Here is a 19,193-nt window from a genome sequence, read left to right on the forward strand (position 1 = left end):
CATTAACAATCTAAAGCTGATATTGAGCAGGTAATTATTCCCCATCATCTGATGTCATAAGACCAGTGAGGGCAGGAAAGTTCAAAAATCTCTTCATCCCACAGAACTAAACCTGATAGAGTAGAAATAATAACCTCAGCTACAATAATACAAAATGTTTAAATCACATAATAAATAAAACCTGTCTACAATCATCTTAAATGTACAATATCAAATCAAACCTGACCACAATAATTCAAAATGTACAAATCGCATAAATTAAACCTAACAAAATTAATTTAAAATGCACATCACAAAGTAAATAATTTAACAAACGCTTTTATTTTGTGAGGTAACCGGAAGCTGAGTGTGTGCTTCCGGCCCGCTGCCCTCCGCAGGAAGGAGGAGAGACGCACCGGAGCGCGCTCGGTCGGACTCGGTTCATTCCGACTATGGACGTTGTGCCGGTGAGAGGTCTCCGTGTGTTGCTGCTGCTGCTGCCGCTGCTGAGGCCCCGTGTCCGGGCCTCTGAGCCCCGGGCCTCCCGGTAGGTCTACCGCTAGCCGCCGGTGCTAATGGAAGTGTGTTAGCTGCTGTTAGCCCGGAGTCTTGAGTGACAGCTCAGAGCGCTCCGGTTCTACCGGGTTAAAAAAAAGTTGGTGAAGTTACAACAAAGTTTCTCCTCGAACGGTCAATGGGAACTTGATGTGGTTTCATGTCATGCTCCTCCGTGGTTCAAAAAGAGGAAGATGAAATATGAAAAGAAGTGATGGACAGGTCTGCTTGTCTTCCGGACTCTGAGCAGGGTTCTCCCCAGTCCCCCTGCTGGCCCCCTGCTGGTCCCCCTTCTGGGGTCCGGATCCTAACAGACTCACTAATATGGGCTTTGACTAAATCAGTTTAATTCACATTTTTATTGGACGAGGCTGCTTTTGTAACAACACAAAATCAAACACAAACTGGCCGCAACGCAAAGTGCAGTAAACATGTCTACGTTGTGTTTAACCATAAAGTCGTTACCATCCTCAAAGACAAACATGTAAAGTGCTTCAGGTTGAACTCCTGCTATTCCAGATGAACTGGATGGCTGCCATGCCCCCCTCTCGGTGCACAGAGGGTTATATAAGATCATCTATGACTGACAGGTCTACCAGCTCCTCCTCCTCCAGCTGATCGGGTTGACCTTCACCAGATGGGTTCAGATGAACTAACACCGAGTGATGGAAGTTCTCTCTCTCTCTTTGCTTCCTAGCGCCTCAATGGACGATGACTTCCTGCTGCCATACGCCCCCGGCCACGGCCCCTCCCACTCCCATCGCCATACTCGAGACTGTCAGCCCATCCATCATGGAAACACCACCCACGAGAGCCGGCCCGCCAGTAGCCACAGCGGGCTGCCGTTCGTCCAATCAAACGCTTTCGTCACCGACGTGCCGGGAAGCTCCAGATTCGCTTACGGTCAGTGAAGGAGAGAAATAGAAAATAACTCCATTGAGCTGTTTATCTCAAAAGACTTGTTTCTACAGGTTTCTGTCCAGACTGAACACGTTTACCCTCTGAACTCTGCAATAGAGAGGATCCTCCAGTGTGTGTGTGTCTGTGTGTTAGCACGATTACACATAAGCTGCTGGACAGCTCGACACTTTGTTGGAAGGGAGTGGTTTCAGGAGACCACTCGTGACATTTGGATCGGGTGATGGATCCAGGAATGCTTTCCCTCTTTCTTTAACCTTGTGAGATGTTCTTGATATTTATTATTGTGTGTGATTTGGTATGCAACCCCCCCCCGTCCCAGTCCTGGTTTTGCGTCCCACCTCAACACATTGGTTTTGTGTGCAGGCCACATGACGGTGGTCCGGGACCCGCTGAGGACGGTGTCCGTGCTGGAGCCGGCCGGGCCGGGCGGCTGCTGGTTGAACATGAGGTCCTCGGTGGAGGAGACGGCCAAAGCTGCCGGGTGTGTGTACGCCCTGAACGCCGGCTTCTTCGACCCGCACACGGGAAAGTGTCTGGGAAACCTGGTGAGCGATTCTAAGAGGGTGCTGGACAGCGGCGGCGTGCAGAACGCCCAGTTTGGAATCCGGAGGGACGGCACCCTCGTGTTCGGGTAAGAGATTTTAACAAAACAAGAATCACGTTATCTGATCATCACTTCACAGAATTGTAAAAGCGTGTGGATCTGAGGTCCCTGCTCCTCGTGCTGTTGTCATGCTTCAGTGTTACTCTGAACAGGGATGGGGTCGAGTCCGAGTCGGGGGGGCGAGGAGGAGTGGTAGCTTTGTGTTCACCGCTCTGAATCCACAGGCACTTGTCTGCTCTCTGTGATTAGTAAACTGCCACGCCTCCATTTCTCCTTATAAGGACATGCGTGTGTCAGAGGGCGCTGTGCTGACGAGTTGAAGATTTGAGAGACGCCACCAAAATGTAAATAAGACGAGAAACCAGTGATTGAGATTCTGGTGCATCTTGAATCTAGGAGACGGTTGTGTCTCGGCAGGTGAACGCTTTCAAAACTGCTTCTCACTGTTAAATAAAGCGTCTCTTTACACTATAACAATAAACACTGATCACATGTCATCAGGACACTGACAGGACCAACATGTACCATGTTTGTTTGAGTCTCTAAAGTTCATAAGACGTTAAACCTGCTACACAGCATGAGACGTGGTGCTCGGTCAGGACATCAGGGTTCAGGCCGGGCAGCGTTCACTGAGGTCTCTGATTTAAAGGATAGAAAACTCCGGAGTCAAATGCACGGCCTTGATAACTTCCCCTGAACAGAACTAGATTTATATTTGAATGAGGTCAAAGCGCACACACAACCACACACACACACACACACACACACACACGTATTTCTTATCTAGTTACTCGACTAATCAATAGAATACTCAATAAAACATGAAAGAAATCAGTGTTCTGTGTTTGTCTGCTACCTGAGGTCAGTGATTCCAGGAATTCCTCTGTTTGTGTGTGTGTGTGTGGGGGGGGGGGGGGGGGGGGGGGGGTTGTGTTAAATGAAGAAGAGAGACCAGTTGGACTCGTGGAGCTGCTGTGACTCACTGACTGAATGTGAAGTGGAGAGAGAACCAGAAAATCAGGCGGTCACGTGTTATCCATAACCAAATAAGATGTCAGTTCATCTCTTCTTGTTTGAGATATTTCACTCTGGATTCCACAGTTTGTAAATATAGAAACATTAAATGATGAAGACCAATAGTTTTATGGATGATCGGTCATAATGTCCCTCGTCCGTCCACCCAGGTATCTGTCTCAGGGAGAGGTGAATGATCCCTTCAACCCGTTCGTCCAGCTGGTCGGTGGCGTGGTGTGGCTGCTGAGGAGCGGAGAGGTCTACATCAACCAGAGCCTGGAGGCCGAGTGCGACGCCACACAGACCACGGGTGAGTGCTGCTCTATCACATCCACTGATCAGTGAGAGAGCGTCAGAGACACACCTCGTTCACAAGAGAGTGAAGAACGGATCAGAAACAAGTGGACAAGTCTGCTGCAGGGTCACAGGAGACAATCAGTAAACAGTTTCAATCCACACGTCTGGACCCTGGTACCGGGTCAGTGGATCTGATGGTGCAGAACCGATTCCTTCAGTAGTGTAGAATATTGTCTGGGACCTGACCCCTGACCCCTGACCCCTGACCCCAAAAAAACAGACAATGCTGCAGTCTTGGATCAACAGCGACAAGGGAGAAAATATGAGGAGAAGCCAAAGTCCAGCCGGGGTTTCTTCACTGAATACACACGTGTGGTTACAGACGGTGCATTGACAGAAAGACACACACACTCGGATGGGCCAGTGTTTACATTCAGGTTGAAACTTGATCTCAGTTTGTTATGAACTCCTGTTAGTGGTGAACTCAGTGAGGACAGTCAGGCGTCAGTGTCTCCACACTAAAACGTGCCTGCAGTGAATAACACCAGGTCTCATCAACATGTAGTTGTATGATTTGTAAAACACACACAGGAGCTGAACAGCAGCTGCTGGTAAACACAACAGGGTCAGTGATTCTCATTGTTGTTGTAATCTGCAACATGAGGTCGTTTCTGCACATTACTGCCGGACCAAGTCTTTTAATTATTCTGAGACATATTAATATAGATGGATTTAATCAGTATTTTACTCCTTTTATTTGGCGCATCCCCTGATACAAATACGAAACGTTTGTTTAACAGGGCAACTCCGCAATTTTGTGGATGTGGTGTCGGCCAGGACGGCGGTGGGTCACGACGCCGAGGGCCGACTGGTCCTCTTCCACCTCGAGGGACAGACGGGCGTCCGAGGGTAAGAACAGGAGAGAGAGGATTCAGGTGTGTGAGTGGGTGTGTGTGTCTCTGTGTGTGTCTCTGTGTGTGTTGTGACACAACCTGCTGGTGTTTATTTCAACAGCAGCTCTGCCAGCGAATCAAAACCACCACTGTACGTGTCAGTGTCTTAAGATGTGAAAGGTTATGTTAGTGAACAAATCGTCTTTGTGTATTTAATCTGTGTGTTAAATCCACACAGAGTCACAAGGATCTGGGATCAGAGAACTCGGGCTGTTTGTCTGAACCAGTTCAAACTGGTTCTGTAGGAGCAGGTTTAGACAGGAATTAAGACACAGGAAACTGATTTACATGCGTTTCCTGTGAAGACAGACAAGACAAGTCCTGGGACAGTCACTAAGTGATAGAAAGGTCTTCAACACTTCAGGTCACTATCATATCACAACACTTAGTTGTGATATGATAATAAAATCTAAGAATTAAAGTGTTAGACATGAGATAATTGTGAAGTCAATTAAACGATGAACAACTGTGTACACTAAAATGTGTGTTAAAGAGAGAAGAGGATACAAGGTGCTCCTCAGGGAGGTTGTTCCAGAGAGCGGGGCCCAATCGGAGAGGTTTATATTTCATTTCTGGTTTTGTGTTTATATTTCATTTCTGCTTTTGTGTTTATATGTCATTTCTGGTTTTGTGTTGTGGTGCAGGATGAGTCTCTGGGAGGTGGCTGCGTTCCTGAAGAAGAACGGAGTGGTCAATGCCATTAACTTGGATGGAGGCGGGTCTACCTCCTTCGTGGTTAACGGCTCACTGACCGGCTACCCCAGTGACCACTGGTGAGCCAATGGATCCGTCCTCCGTGTGTGACATCACGCTGTCATATCTCTGCAGCTCTGGGCTTTAGTCTGTATTTCATACAACCAAGTTTTTGTATACGATCTTTGTCCACAAGAGCGTTTTTGCTCCATAACCATTTTAATCCAAGTCCTTACTAATTTGCCCCATAACCCCACCTACCGGCCCTGACGTCCACTGGCAGTGAGCATGCTGCTGTCCACAGATTACTGGGACATGTCTCGTCTTCTCCACCTGGAAACAGGCGTATCTCTAGCAGAGCTGATGTGTTTTCAACAATATGTAGTTTATTAGATATAACTTTAGAACTTTGCATTTGCTCCTCTGTTTCTTCAATTCACTCTCTGCTCTCCATCAGCATACCGGACAGCAGGTGGCGCTGTGGCCGGGAAGTCTCCTCTATCCTGTGTGTTCACCCGCGGCGCTGTGCGTCGCAGGACTGCAGTGGACACGGTGGCTGTGTGGACGGACAGTGTGTGTGTCAGCCGGGCTGGACGGGCACGTCCTGTCACAATCTGGTGTGCCAGCCGCCAGCCTGCGGCGCCCACGGGCTCTGCACCGCCAGTGAGTGTGGAGTGTTGTGGTGATAATTGTATGAATGAAGAATGTTAATGCAGAATCACACACACACACTGCAGCTTCCACAATGATTCAAGTTGAATGGATTCCTCTGTCTCTGGATTTACTGCAGGACTAATGGATGCACCCAATAAACCCAGTATAGATCTCTCTTCTCTGGACTCAATGTTCCACTGAGAATTATCAAGAGGTATACATCTATACAGAGCTCACACAGAGCAAGGGAGCAAGGAGGGTTTGTTGTTTTTGTCTACATTTGTTTGTTTGTATTTTAGTTAGTTTGTGTGTTTGTTCGCATGATTACACACAAACTACTCAACTAATTCCATTAGACTTGGTAGAGGGGCGGGACGTGACCGGGAGGAACTCATCTAATGTCTCTTTCTTTAACAGCAGGACATCTTCACTGTTCTCTCAGAGAATGATTCATGGATCCTGATGAAAATAATGTGGTTAATTTACCGGACAGGTTTTTATAAGTGTGATTTGGTGAATTTTACAGTGGTGCCATAAGGAGCCTGTTGCACTGAGTCGGTTTGATCTGACAGACGATCAGAACATTCAGAAGGAGAAACGTCCACTCACTCCCAGGGGACACGGGACATTTGTTTACATGTTGTGTTGAAGTAGCTTTGATTGTGTGTTGTGGATCTGCAGCGGTTCATGGTTCTGCGTCTCCTCTGGTTTGTAGATGGCTGCGTCTGTGATGCAGGATGGAACGGGACCAACTGCAGCCAAGGTGAACTGCAGCTTCCACTGATCACACACACAAACACACAAACTGGGTTGTGTCACTTATGTTACACCGCTTTTAGACAAATTGTGATTTGTGAACAAGGACTATACAAATATACTAATATTGATTTATTAATTGAACTAGTCAAATCAGTTGTAGGCAATTTGTAGTAGTAGTTATAATTATTCAGATTAAAGGTCTCTGGTATGGGAGGAAACTAGATTCAGGTTCTGAAAACGGATCATAATTATAAAACTTTATTGGTAGAGCACTTCAACGAGACCAACAGAGTCATCCTTCAGTCGGTGAGGACTTCCTGAAATCAATACCTGTGTCTTTCGTTTGGAGACAGTGGAGGAAACACAGCCCCCCCCCCCCCCCCCCTCCTCCAGGAGACCGACAATCACAGAACCCAAAAATACAAAGTTATCTCTATGGTAATATTTTTCTTTTCTTATTTGAAGAGTGCCTCCCGGGGTTCTACGGTGACGGCTGCAACCAGGCCTGCGACTGTGCCACCGGCAGCTCCTGTGACCCCGTCCACGGCCGCTGCACCTGCCCCCCCGGCTTTCAGGGCAACACCTGTGAACAAGGTGGGTGTTCAATGACATCATCACCCCTGAACCCCCCCCCCCCCCCCCCCCTTCTTATTCATCTTCTCAGGGCTCCAGTTCAACCGCGTTGAGCCGAACACTCGGATGAGACGAGTGCCTGGTGCAGATAATGTACTTAAGGATTAACTCTGATCTGTGACCTGTCACACACACAAACACCACACTGTTTCAATGTCATTTTAAAAAGCTTTAAAAGAAAATCTATTAAAACCTTTATGTTACCTCAATTCTTTAGTTTTCCTTTGTTTCAAATAGAGCGAACACATGAAGCTTGGTGCATTTGTTAAAATGTCTTGAAAGTGGTGGAGAGTGTTTTGTCTTTGTGTAGTAACTTGTGTTGTTGTGTCCCTCCTGTGTCAGTGTGTCCTCTGGGGTTCTTCGGTCTGTCCTGCGCTCAGGAGTGTCACTGTGACGACCAGTGTCCATGTGACCCACAGACAGGAAGCTGCAACACCACGCTGCCACTTGTGACCAACAACACCTTACACAGAGGTACACACACACACACACACACACACACACACACACACACACACACACGCACACAGACATTCCTTCATCATGGGAGTTCCCCCAGCAGTTACTGGCTGTCAGTAAGGATTGACAGCTCTATCAAAAGATCAGCCAAAGTGTCTCACTACTGCTCCCTGGTGGCTGGCTGCAGTACAGGTCAGAAACCTCACCTCCTCCAAGTTAGCAGTTGGGACATTTAAAGAAAGTTCATGCAGGAGTTTTTTTCTTCCCAGACGACTGAAGAAACAGACATTCACCGGAGTTTCCTGAATTATTTTTTTAATCACGTTGTTACGTCTGCCAGGACATTATCTTTTTCACGTCTGTCAGTCGGTTTGTTTGAACAGATTTCCAGTAAACGTGGTGGAAGGACGAGACATCGAGATAGTACTCTTTACATTTTGGATCCAATGTGTGAATTTTGGTGCAGCTTGTTCAAATGGCTGCCATCTTTCCATTGAGCAGAGTTAAAAACAGTGAGTCTTATCTTGTTCAAGCAGAGCAGTGTGGACATCTCTGATCATGAGCTCAGAGAACGCCCATCAGCTTGTAGGATGAGAGTTCAGTTGTTTTCAGGCAGACCGACGCCCAGATGTGTTCCTCACATGTTCCTGACGTGTTCTGCAGGTTCTATGTGTGAGAACAAATGTCTCAGTCAGTGTCTCTGGACATTTTCTGGATATTCTCCTGCACTCTCCTAGTACAATGTCTGTCAAATGTCAGTGTGCGTCCATGTGAGGAAACAGCAGGACAATGTCTGGAATTCTGGATCTTTCATCAGCAGAATGTAAACGTCATGTCCCGCCTCCTGCTGCTCTTCAGGCTCCGCCCCACGCCTGAAAGTTCCCCACGTGTTCCTGTTTGAACGACTCGGACCGACAATCAGGAGAAACACTGAAAGCATCTTTAAATGTTGGACAAACTTGGTGTAAACAAATATTTCACTGAACTCTTCTCCCCCCCCCCCCCAGCTGGCGTCTGTCTAGCCAAACAGATGACGTCTCGGAGACAAGAGGATGAAGCTCACAGCAGAGGAGAGCAGCCGTATCTAACTGAGTAAGTCTCAAAGGTCAAGTCACGTGAAGCACACTCACCTCTGATCGTTTCACCTCCGCTGTCCTGAGTGGCCGTTGCCTCCTTCAGATTTTATCACTTCAAGTCAAATGCTTGGGACAATATTCCTGGAGAATAAGGTCATGTAATGAATTAGAAAGAACAGAGATGCGGGTGTGTTGGTCTCTTATTTCTTCAAACTCACAGTTCCAGATACAAACTCTGTCCCTCAGATGTAGAAAAGTGTGAAATCGACTCATCTGGTTCCAAATGTTCAGACGGCTCCGCCTCTCTCCTCTTCCACAAGGAAACACACCTCGTGAGGAAGCTCTACTTTCTGAATGAATCTAAAACTATGTTGACTGTGATGAGGAGTCACAAATAGCAGTTTCAAATTTCACAGTTTGAAAGCGATTATCCTAAAACTACATTTTCATTTGAAAACGCATCAGCACTGTTGAGGCAAATTAGCTAAAGTACACAACATGCAGTTCTCCTCCAGGCCAGAAGGTGGTGGTATTACCACAGGAATACACACGTCTTATGTCTTTTTCTGAGACAGGTCCAACATCAGTCAAAGCTCAAAACTGTAAAGAGTCGATTTTCTGCTTCGGGTTTTTTTAAATAGTGACTGAAACAAACCCCGCCCCCTGTCTCTCTCCCCAGGCCAACATGGCTGATCATCAACCTCACCTTGGCCACTCTGCTGTCGGCCAGCCTGCTGGTTCACCTGGTGCAGGCCTGTCGCGGCTCGGGTCCAAACCAGCGCGGTGGCTACTCCTACGTCCCGCTGGCCGACATCAACGACTCAGGCCGAACATGAGTGAGGACCTCTTTCCTCTGCTCACAGCGGTTTCCTCTGTTTCTGGAAGGAGGTGGAGGCTGCAGGGAGGTCACATGCTTTGTCACATCCGTCCCACTCAGACGATATTGAACTTCCTCTCTGGTGTTTTAAATTGAAGCGGTTTGTGAGGTTCATGTGAAGTCCTGATTCCTGTCAGCCTCGTGATCTGATGCAGACCCTCATGTCTCCTGCAGACGCACCATGCACCAGTTACCAGTTACCAGTTACCAGTGACTTTCCTCTCATGGACTTTTTCTCAAAGAAACTTTGCTGCCATGGAATTTAAGGATTTGTTCTCAAATGTTTTGTAATCTTGGGTTTTTGCCGAATAAAAGGGTAAAGGTTTAAAAAGCAGAGTGTGGACTGTTTGCAATATCAGAGGAAAACTGTTTTGCTTTTATGTTTTGCAATAATGCTTTAAAAATGATACCATAGAATGGTGTGCCTTAAGACATTCAATCAATTTGGTTATCAAAATAAATTATAAAACATTAATATTTAAAATATTAATATTAAATAATACTTTAGTTGTTTAAAGTTCTCTCGGGGCACCACCCTTCAATGGAAGAGAAAAGAGCCAATTTATTGATTAAGATCTCATTTAGATCTAATTCAAGTAGAAATCTCAATATTTACTATTAAAGATGATATAATGAACAGTGAAGGTTAAGGAGTTCTTGGCAGTGTAGAGGTTGGCAAAATTCAATCATGTATCCAACATTAATGAAAGAAGATTTGTGAAAGAAAAACATTTATTATGAACATTATAAAGTATAAAAACACAAATTACTAAACGTACTAACTAAACAAAGAGTGTGGATGTCTATGTAAATCAGGGTGCTCAAAATGGGGGTTGTTTACTTCCCTCAGGGTGGATATTACTTCCAATTCTTAATTGAAATAACTTAAAATCTTTACTTCTCAACTTATATTCAGTTAAGAGAGTTAATATTCAATTATGTTCTTATTCTGTTAAATCCACTTCAAGTTGAAGTAACTTATTAGTTTAGACTTCAACAACCTTAATTCAAACTTTCAATGTCAACTTTATTCTAAGAGTAATTCAGTCTACACTAAATTTCAGTTTGATTAGTGGAGTAACGTAAAATTGCACAATCAAAATTCAAGGTAGAGCTCAATTGATTTCAATTAGATGTGAAATTAATTTCAAAAGCAACGTTAACATTTGAAACTCTGATCATTGAGTTCCAACCTTCTATCCCAGTAAAGTTGCTAATTCTCTCATTCAGCAATTACCTGCTGAATGCATTTATATAAAGCAGAGTATAAATAACCAATTGCCCAGTGCCAGCCGAATAATATAAAAATTATAAAAGTAAAGAACTGCTGTAAATATGCGAATTTTATAAGATTTATTCCCTGGGTCATCTCATCATGTGTAAGACAGAGAAAGTATTTCTGAGTGTTTTTCTGAAACAGAAAAGGAGCCAGGACTACGTAGCTGAATCTCAGAGTCCGTCTGGTGCAGCTGGGTTCTCTCAGACATTGGGTCGGATCTCTGCGTAGTTCTTCACAACTCCAGAGAACCTGATGATGTGAAGTTCAGGCTCGCGGGGTTTAAAGTCTTGCCACAGGTACTCAGGGGACAGAACCTTACTGGGCTTATTGATCCACAAATACCTGAAACCACGGAACAGGAGAAACAGTCATTACAATATTAACCAGGGTCAATGTCTATCAACCCATTAGAGCACTCCGCTCCCAGAACTCAGGCTGTCGTCCCTGAAGGTAGAGGAGGAGCCAGAGCTTTCAGCCATCAAGCCCCTCGGCTGTGGAATCATCTCCCACTTTCAGTTCGGGAAGCAGACACCATCTGTTCGTTTGAGAGTAGACTCAAAACCGTCCTTTTTGATAAAGCTTATAGTTAGAGCTAGTTAGTGCGGCAGAACGTTACTTGTTCTATGTTTTAAAATAGGAAGCGTTTAGTTTAAGGCATAGAGGTATTGATGGCTGATCTACTGACTGGGCCACATGGTTTTCATCGTACTACCATACAAACCAGTAGCCAGTCAGATTTACCTTGAGCCCCAGTGTAGCCTCCAGTTGGGCCTGTTTCATTGTTTCATTGATTACAAGGTAAAAACCCTGATGACGCTAAGACGCAAAGGAATTTATGACACGTGACCAGAGTTGTCAAGTAACGAAGTACAAATACTTTGTTACCTTACTTAAGTAGACATTTTGGGTATCTATACTTTACTGGAGTATTTATTTTTCAGACGACTTTTTACTTCTACTCCTTACATTTTAAAAATAGCCTCGTTACTCTTATTTCATTTTGGCTTGTTTTCATTCCGGTTTGTCATCGTTCAAAAACATTAAACCCCCGACCTCCCTCCGGAGGAGCGAGGAGCGTTTGAGTTGGGTGCCCGCCGCACGCGTGGGATGACGGCCAGGCCGAGGCGCCACACGACCGCACCGGAGGACCTCACTAAACCAGTGTTGCCAACTCCCCAGTAAGGAAAGTAGCTATTGGCTGTCCTAAAAGTCGCCAGCAGTCACTAAATTACGTCATTGCCTAATTTGCATAATTGTAATGGTCGCTGTAGGAAATACAAAAAGTGAGAAAAAAACACCCTAAATATGTTTAGAACTACAAATAAGCTTTCTTCTACGGAAGCGTATTACATTCCCCAGAAAATAAAAAAACTAGACGGAATGCAAATGCTTCCTTATTCTTCCTTACGCAGCAGTCCAAAGGTCTCATGGTCTCTTCAAATAAAGGTTATTGAAACTATTCCCCTGAAGTTTGACTTTTTGAACTATAACAATACTTATTGGCAACTAGTTATCATGTCTTCCGCTCCATGAAACGCATGTTAATGCTCAGTGGTACACATATGGTACTTTAATGTATTTACATTAAAAAATTCCCCTTACATTACTTTTACTTTTATACTTTAACTAGTTTTGAAACCATTACTTTTACACTTTTACTTAAGTAAAATGCTTGAGTTGAGACTTCAACTTCTACAGAAGTATTTTTAAACCCTAGTATTTATACTTCTACTTGAGTAATGAATGGGAATACTTTTGAAACCTCTGCACATGACACACAGAGCTTCTCTGTCCAGCTTCTTCTTCCTCTTCTTCATCCCTATCACATTGAAGAAAGTCGTATCTCATCATGTTACTGACTTGACCCCTTCCCAGAGTCCCTTTGCTTTATCGCCCCGCAGATCCGGGCCTATGTGGCCGCAACATGGATTACGATTTGTGGATCGTGTATCAGAGGTCGCGGTGGTGGATCCAGTTTGGTGGATTCTATATCGTGCAGGCTCATCGTAGTGGTAATGGCGGATCCTGTGTCGTGGTGGCATCATATAATGGTGGTGGACCAGGACCGAGGCGACGCCTGATGATGGATCTTAAGAAGCGGCAGTGGACAATGACTGTGGACTATAGTGGATCTGATCTGGATGGTGGATCATGGTCCGACCTTGGACTATGATGCAGCAGGACTGCTTGACATATAGTATTGAAGTTATCCTTCAGGATGTCCGCCCCTTATCAATGCTGCTAAAAACTTTAATCTTGATGATGTTTTCCTTCACTTGACATCTAGTGCTCTTCTGTCCGTCCTGGGAGACGGGTCCTCACATGTGTCTCTGAGGATTCTACGTATTTTACCCTGTTAACAGAGTTTTTAGTAGTTTGTCCTGACTATGGGCTATACAAATTCAATTTGATTGATTGATTGAATGTCTGCTCAAGGGACTCTGCTCACCTGTTGATGTGACTCTCCTCCTGCCAGGCTGCCTCGATGCCTTTTGTAGCATCATCCCCAAAGTTGGTGGAGCAGGTTTTGGTAAGCCGGTGTACTTCCTGCAGGAGGCCTCCGAATGCCCCCCCACAGTAGTAGAAGTCCCCGTCCCCAGGAGCCATGTAGGCTTTTGAGATAGGCCGCCTTTCATAGGGGAATGCGCTGCGGTCGACTTTGTAGTAGCCTGCAGACACAAGTTGGAAACATGGGAACATACCCACAAATTAAGGTGAGACTTCATCTGGAATGTGGAGCTGAGTGGTCCTGGTGGCTCCACGTCGCTTCATCTAAAACACATCCGACATTTTTATCACACAACTGAGTAGAACTGGTGTTTCACTACACAACGGCAAGTGTCCCTCTATAGTGGACCACACCAGTGGGTACGATCTGCAACCATGATGTTGACACAAAGAGAAGACAGGATTCTCTGCTGACCTGGATGGAGCACACCGACCAGATCTCCCAGTGACTCCGTGCCCCATCGGCCGTGGAACTGGGAGTCCACATCCAGGCAGAAGATGAAGTCGGCGTAGTCATGAAGCTCATCCTCTATTAGGGCCAGGACCAGAACCATCCTGCTGGCACTGATATCCTGCCAACGGTTAACGGTGGGCACTGTTTTCACCGTCAGCTGGAGGTGGAGCAAAACTTGTTTTAGAAACCAGGCGGACAGAGTCCAGCTGACCTGGACTCACCTTATTGGGAACACACTTCCTTTACCTGTCTGCCGCTGGCCATTTTGACATGGGGCACCTCGTTTGGCTGGTCAGTGTAGACGAACACATGCACATTGAAACCAGTGAAGAAGTGCTGCTCCATGGTCTCCAGAAACTTTTTCAAGAACCTGATGTACCTGTGGAGAAGGTGAGAGGAGTGACTTCCAGGTAAAGGTTAAACCAGAAACTCTGTGTTCATGGGGTGTAGACAAGTGAAACCTGTGACATCATACTTTCCCTGGGCGAACACCGTGGCTGCGATGGTGATGTTCTTCGCCTGGTAGATGCTGTCGAGGACAACCGGGTCGAAGGTTCCCTCCCAAACCACTGGAGCCAACCAGGGTGTCAGCGTCTGCACGTCAGTACGACCAGGGGCGGCTCCTGGCACAGGCGACCCGGGCGGCAGCCTAGAGCGCAGAATGCAGAGAGGGCTTCACAGAAGGCTGATTTATCATCCATGTCACACCATTGTCCTCTAACCCCGGAGACACACCTTGGGGATTATGCATTTTGTATGAGCTCCATGTAAACATTTTGAAAACCAGATGATCCTACTTTAACTTTGAGTTCTCAGTCGCTCGTGGTTTGCATGCATTTACCATGAGTGTGTGTGTGTGTGTGTGTGTGTGTGTGTGTGTGTGTGTGTGTGTGTGTGTGTGTGTGTGTGTGTGTGTGTGTGTGTGTGTGTGTGTGTGTGTGTGTGTGTGTGTGTGTGTGTGTGTGTGTGTGTGTGTGTGTGTGTGTGTGTGTGTGTGTGTGTGTGTGTGTGTGTGTGTGTGTGTGTGTGCGCGCGCGCGCGCGTGTGCGTGTGTGTGTGTGAGTGTGTGAGAGAGAGAGAGTGTGTGTGTGTGACTCTGTTCAACAGGATCTATAACTCTAGAAAACAAAACACTAGATCAATAATTATTTCATTACCAATCAATGAATCAGTTAATATTAAAATAAAGAGCATCGGTTTGTGTGTGTTACCTGCAGGGCTGCCACACTGAGCTGTACAACATTCTGTAGATTCAAACAGAAACATAATCATTTAACAGTTCAGTCACTGTCATCAATAGCATCAGAATCAATACTCACCCCAGCAGCAGAAACAACAGCAGAATCCCTGCCCCAGTTTTAATTAGGAACAAATTCATGTTGAACCAGGATAGTTCTGATCAACAGGGTCAGAATCCTTAGCCCAGATCAGGTCCACTATATCCAGGTCCAGTAAATCCAGGTCCAGCAGTGGGTGTTTCTGAACACCTAGCAGATCTAAGTCTTCTGGAATGAATCAGTCCCTGTGTTGTCCTGGTTCCATCTGTCTGTAGTGGATCGGCCGTACCTGTGGTTCAACTGTCCGAGACAAGAAGACGGAAATGAAAACAGCAGGAGTTGGCTGCGATATCAGGTTTGTCCAGTTTGGTGGATTCTATATCGTGCAGGCTCATCGTAGTGGTAATGGCGGATCCTGTGTCGTGGTGGCATCATATAATGGTGGTGGACCATGACCGAGGCGACGCCTGATGATGGATCTTAAGAAGCGGCAGTGGACAATGACTGTGGACTATAGTGGATCTGATCTGGATGGTGGATCATGGTCCTGCTGGTTGCTGACCATGGACTATGATGCAGCAGGACTGCTTGACATATAGTATTGAAGTTATCCTTCAGGATGTCCGCCCCTTATCAATGCTGCTAAAAACTTTAATCTTGATGATGTTTTCCTTCACTTGACATCTAGTGCTCTTCTGTCCGTCCTGGGAGACGGGTCCTCACATGTGTCTCTGAGGATTCTACGTATTTTACCCTGTTAACAGAGTTTTTAGTAGTTTGTCCTGACTATGGGCTATACAAATTCAATTTGATTGATTGATTGAATGTCTGCTCAAGGGACTCTACTCACTATCTCATTGCAATATTTATATTTCCAGTATGCAATCTTGTAGTATTATTTATATTATGGTCACTTACTTCTTAATTATTTTTAATTATTTTCTGTATCATGGTCACTACTGTTGCATATTTTTGTTTTCATTACAATAACACTAAACATCATTCCACTTTATCCCCAGCACCTGCTTTTGTACAGTGTCTGTTTTGCAGGTTGTTTGTTTCTGTACACTTATTATGTGTAGTTTTAGTAGTGTACATATTGTGATCTTTTTCTTTTTTTTTTATTGTGCTTCGGCACTGTTACTCTAATTCTGTTTTTCTATCATTGCTGTAACAAGTGAATTTCCCCATTGTGTGGATAAATAAAGAAATCTAATCTAATCTAATTTAACCTGTTGATGTGACTCTCCTCCTGCCAGGCTGCCTCGATGCCTTTTGTAGCATCATCCCCAAAGTTGGTGGAGCAGGTTTTGGTAAGCCGGTGTACTTCCTGCAGGAGGCCTCCGAATGCCCCCCCACAGTAGTAGAAGTCCCCGTCCCCAGGAGCCATGTAGGCTTTGGAGATAGGCAGGAATTGGCTGCGAGTCATGGAGTTGGCTGCTATATCAGGTTTCCCCCCCTTCTCAGATCAGTTTTTTTTTTTTTTTTTTTTGGGGGGGGGGAGGAGAGAGAGCTAGAGAGAGAGAGAGAGAGAGAGAGAGAGAGAGAGAGAGAGAGAGAGAGAGAGAGAGAGAGAGAGAGAGAGAGAGAGAGAGAGCTAGAGAGAGAGAGAGAGAGAGAGAGAGAGAGAGAGAGAGAGAGAGAGAGAGAGAGAGAGAGAGAGAGAGAGAGAGTAGATATTTTGTTGTGATAGTTAGGGTTTGTGGGGCTAGGGAATGCATTATCTCAATGAGGGCTCTTATCAAGATAGAAGCATAACGTGTGTGTGTACTTCCTGTCTGGTCTGTGTGTTTAGTTTATGTCTGAACCTAAACTGAACTTCCTGTCGTCTTCTCTGGAAACGTAAACTGAACCTTTCCCGTGACAAATCGTAAAAAAGCATTTTAACTGTGGCCAAACACACAAATAAGGTAAAGACAGTTATCAATCAATTAAAACATAAATATATCACATCATTTTTAATGAACACTTTAATAAACCCGGATGAACACTTTAATAAACCCTTAATAATGACTTAACACCCAAATAACCCATTAATAAACACGTAACTATACCCTTAAACAACTGTCTTTCATTTTTCAGTGAACTATCCCTTTAAATCTTACAGATTCGGTTTCCGGGTTTTTTTAAATAGTGACTGAAACAAACCCCGCCCCCTGTCTCTCTCCCCAGGCCAACATGGCTGATCATCAACCTCACCTTGGCCACTCTGCTGTCGTTCAGCCTGCTGGTTCACCTGGTGCAGGCCTGTCGCGGCTCGGGTCCAAACCAGCGCGGTGGCTACTCCTACGTCCCGCTGGCCGACATCAACGACTCAGGCCGAACATGAGTGAGGACCTCATTCCTCTGCTCACAGCGGTTTCCTCTGTTTCTGGAAGGAGGTGGAGGCTGCAGGGAGGTCACATGCTTTGTCACATCCGTCCCACTCAGACGATATTGAACTTCCTCTCTGGTGTTTCAAATTGAAGCGGTTTGTGAGGTTCATGTGAAGTCCTGATTCCTGTCAGCCTCGTGATCTGATGCAGACCCTCATGTCTCCTGCAGACACGTCACGCACCAGTTACTAGTTACCAGTTACCAGTGACTTTCCTCTCATGGACTTTTCTCAAAGAAACATTGCTCCCGTTGAACTTGAGGATTTCTTCTCAAATGTTTTGTTATCTTGGTTTGTTGCCGAATAAAAGGGTAAAGGTTTAAAAATCAGAGTGTGGACTGTTTGCAATATCAGAGGAAAACTGTTTTGCTTTTATGAGCGCCCTAATTCTAACTGCAACACCCCTGTGGCAGCAGTGCAGGGACGTTTCTCTGAAGGACACACGGACGTATTCAGGAGCTGCAGGTCGGACATGACTTGACCTTTGACCTCACACATCTATTCTGTACATTTTTGTTTAAATGAGATAAACAGATCATTTGTTCACGAGGCCTTGTGAGGTCACAGTGGCCTTGACCTTTGACTTTCAACCACAAAATTTGAATCAGTTCATCTGTGAATTTTACCTCCGGCCACTAGGTGTCAGGAAAACTCTGTTAAAGTTAAAGATGAAAGTTGGAGTCATGAGCTCAAACAGCTTTTCTTTAAACGCTTGTATTCATGTAGATATTTTATCAGGTTTCATTCATTTGATCGTTCTTGTGTTTTCATTCTTTTAATACTTTTGTGTGTTTCCTTCAAATATTGACGTCTACACACTGTGAGACTTCAGCCACTGAAATTTAGACGGTAGAAGATGAGATGTTCTTCAAATCAAATCAAATCAAAGTTTATTGTCACATGCACCAATGACAGCGTCATCGGAGCAGTGAAATTCTTATGACATGGCAGGCAAACATCTACGCAGTAGGCGACTTTACAAAATGACAAAAAAATAACATACTGTGTAACATAACACAACACAGTCAAGTGAATGTTCAGAGATGTTCTTTCTCCAGCCGCCTGTGGAGCTTCATTCTGTGGGTTTCAGGACGAAGGCGCGTCTCCTGTCTGTCGCTGCTCTCGTCCTCGTTTGAGCTCCGAGCTCCTCGATGACTGGAGCTGAGGAAACTGTCTGACACTGGTTTCCTGTTGGGATTCAAGTGTTTTTCTTCTGTTACATAACAGATGAGAGTTTCAGCTGCATGTGAAAAATACAGATCTTCTCTCTGCACCTTTTCCACCGTGGTGGTGGTGGCGGACCCTGTGTCGCGTTGGCATCGGGTACGGGCATTGGACCAGGACCGCGGCGGCGGCTCGTGGTGGGCGGCGGTGGACGGTGACTGAGGACTGGAGTGGCGTTCTGGTCTGGATGGTGGATCGTGGTCCTGCTGGTTGCTGACCATGGACTGTGATTGCAGCGGGACTGCTTGGCATGTCATGTTGGGGTTGTCCTTCTTACCCTCATCAATGCTGCTAGAGACTTTAATCTTTAATCTTGATGATGTTCTCCTGCACGTGGCATCTTTTGCACTTCTGTCCGTCCTGGGAGAGGAACCCTCACATGTGGCTCTCTGAGGTTTCTATGTATTTTTACCCTGTTTAAAGGGTTTTTAGTAGTTTGTCCTGACTCTTGCTGAGGGTTAAGGACAGAGGATGACACACCCTGTTAAAGCCCTATGAGATGAATTGTAATTTGTGAATATGGGCTATACAAATACAATTTGATTGATTTGATTGATTGACCTTTTCAAACGACGTCAGGAGCTGAAGGTCAGAGCTCGTTTT

At 45.4% G+C, this 19,193-nt stretch overlaps 2 protein-coding genes across 3 annotated transcripts; one reads left to right on the top strand and one right to left on the bottom strand.

The window, feature by feature from the left end:
* Positions 1 to 354: 354 nt before the first annotated feature.
* nagpa (N-acetylglucosamine-1-phosphodiester alpha-N-acetylglucosaminidase) lies at positions 355 to 9,805 on the top strand. Its single transcript, XM_062399628.1, has 12 exons — positions 355 to 526; positions 1,232 to 1,437; positions 1,819 to 2,086; positions 3,244 to 3,383; positions 4,171 to 4,279; positions 4,968 to 5,096; positions 5,474 to 5,679; positions 6,386 to 6,433; positions 6,895 to 7,023; positions 7,405 to 7,536; positions 8,529 to 8,613; positions 9,277 to 9,805. The coding sequence occupies exons 1-12, from the start codon at positions 432 to 434 to the stop codon at positions 9,431 to 9,433; spliced, it is 1,704 nt and encodes a 567-aa protein (XP_062255612.1). The 5' UTR covers positions 355 to 431; the 3' UTR covers positions 9,434 to 9,805.
* A 382-nt stretch (positions 9,806 to 10,187) lies between these two features.
* Positions 10,188 to 17,448, bottom strand: LOC133965193 (globoside alpha-1,3-N-acetylgalactosaminyltransferase 1-like). 2 transcript variants are annotated; one of them, XM_062399629.1, is made up of 8 exons: positions 17,192 to 17,448; positions 15,035 to 15,292; positions 14,927 to 14,959; positions 14,191 to 14,364; positions 13,962 to 14,094; positions 13,677 to 13,872; positions 13,203 to 13,422; positions 10,188 to 11,095 (listed from the first exon to the last, which is right to left on the bottom strand). In XM_062399629.1, the coding sequence occupies exons 2-8, from the start codon at positions 15,091 to 15,093 to the stop codon at positions 10,954 to 10,956; spliced, it is 957 nt and encodes a 318-aa protein (XP_062255613.1). In that variant the 5' UTR covers positions 15,094 to 15,292; positions 17,192 to 17,448; the 3' UTR covers positions 10,188 to 10,953. The 2 variants fall into 2 exon arrangements, with proteins under 2 accessions (XP_062255613.1, XP_062255614.1); XM_062399630.1 differs by lacking the exon at positions 15,035 to 15,292.
* Between the last annotated feature and the right edge of the window lie 1,745 nt (positions 17,449 to 19,193).

The sequence above is a fragment of the Platichthys flesus genome, chromosome 11, assembly GCF_949316205.1.
Source record: "Platichthys flesus chromosome 11, fPlaFle2.1, whole genome shotgun sequence".
Lineage (NCBI taxonomy): Eukaryota > Metazoa > Chordata > Actinopteri > Pleuronectiformes > Pleuronectidae > Platichthys > Platichthys flesus.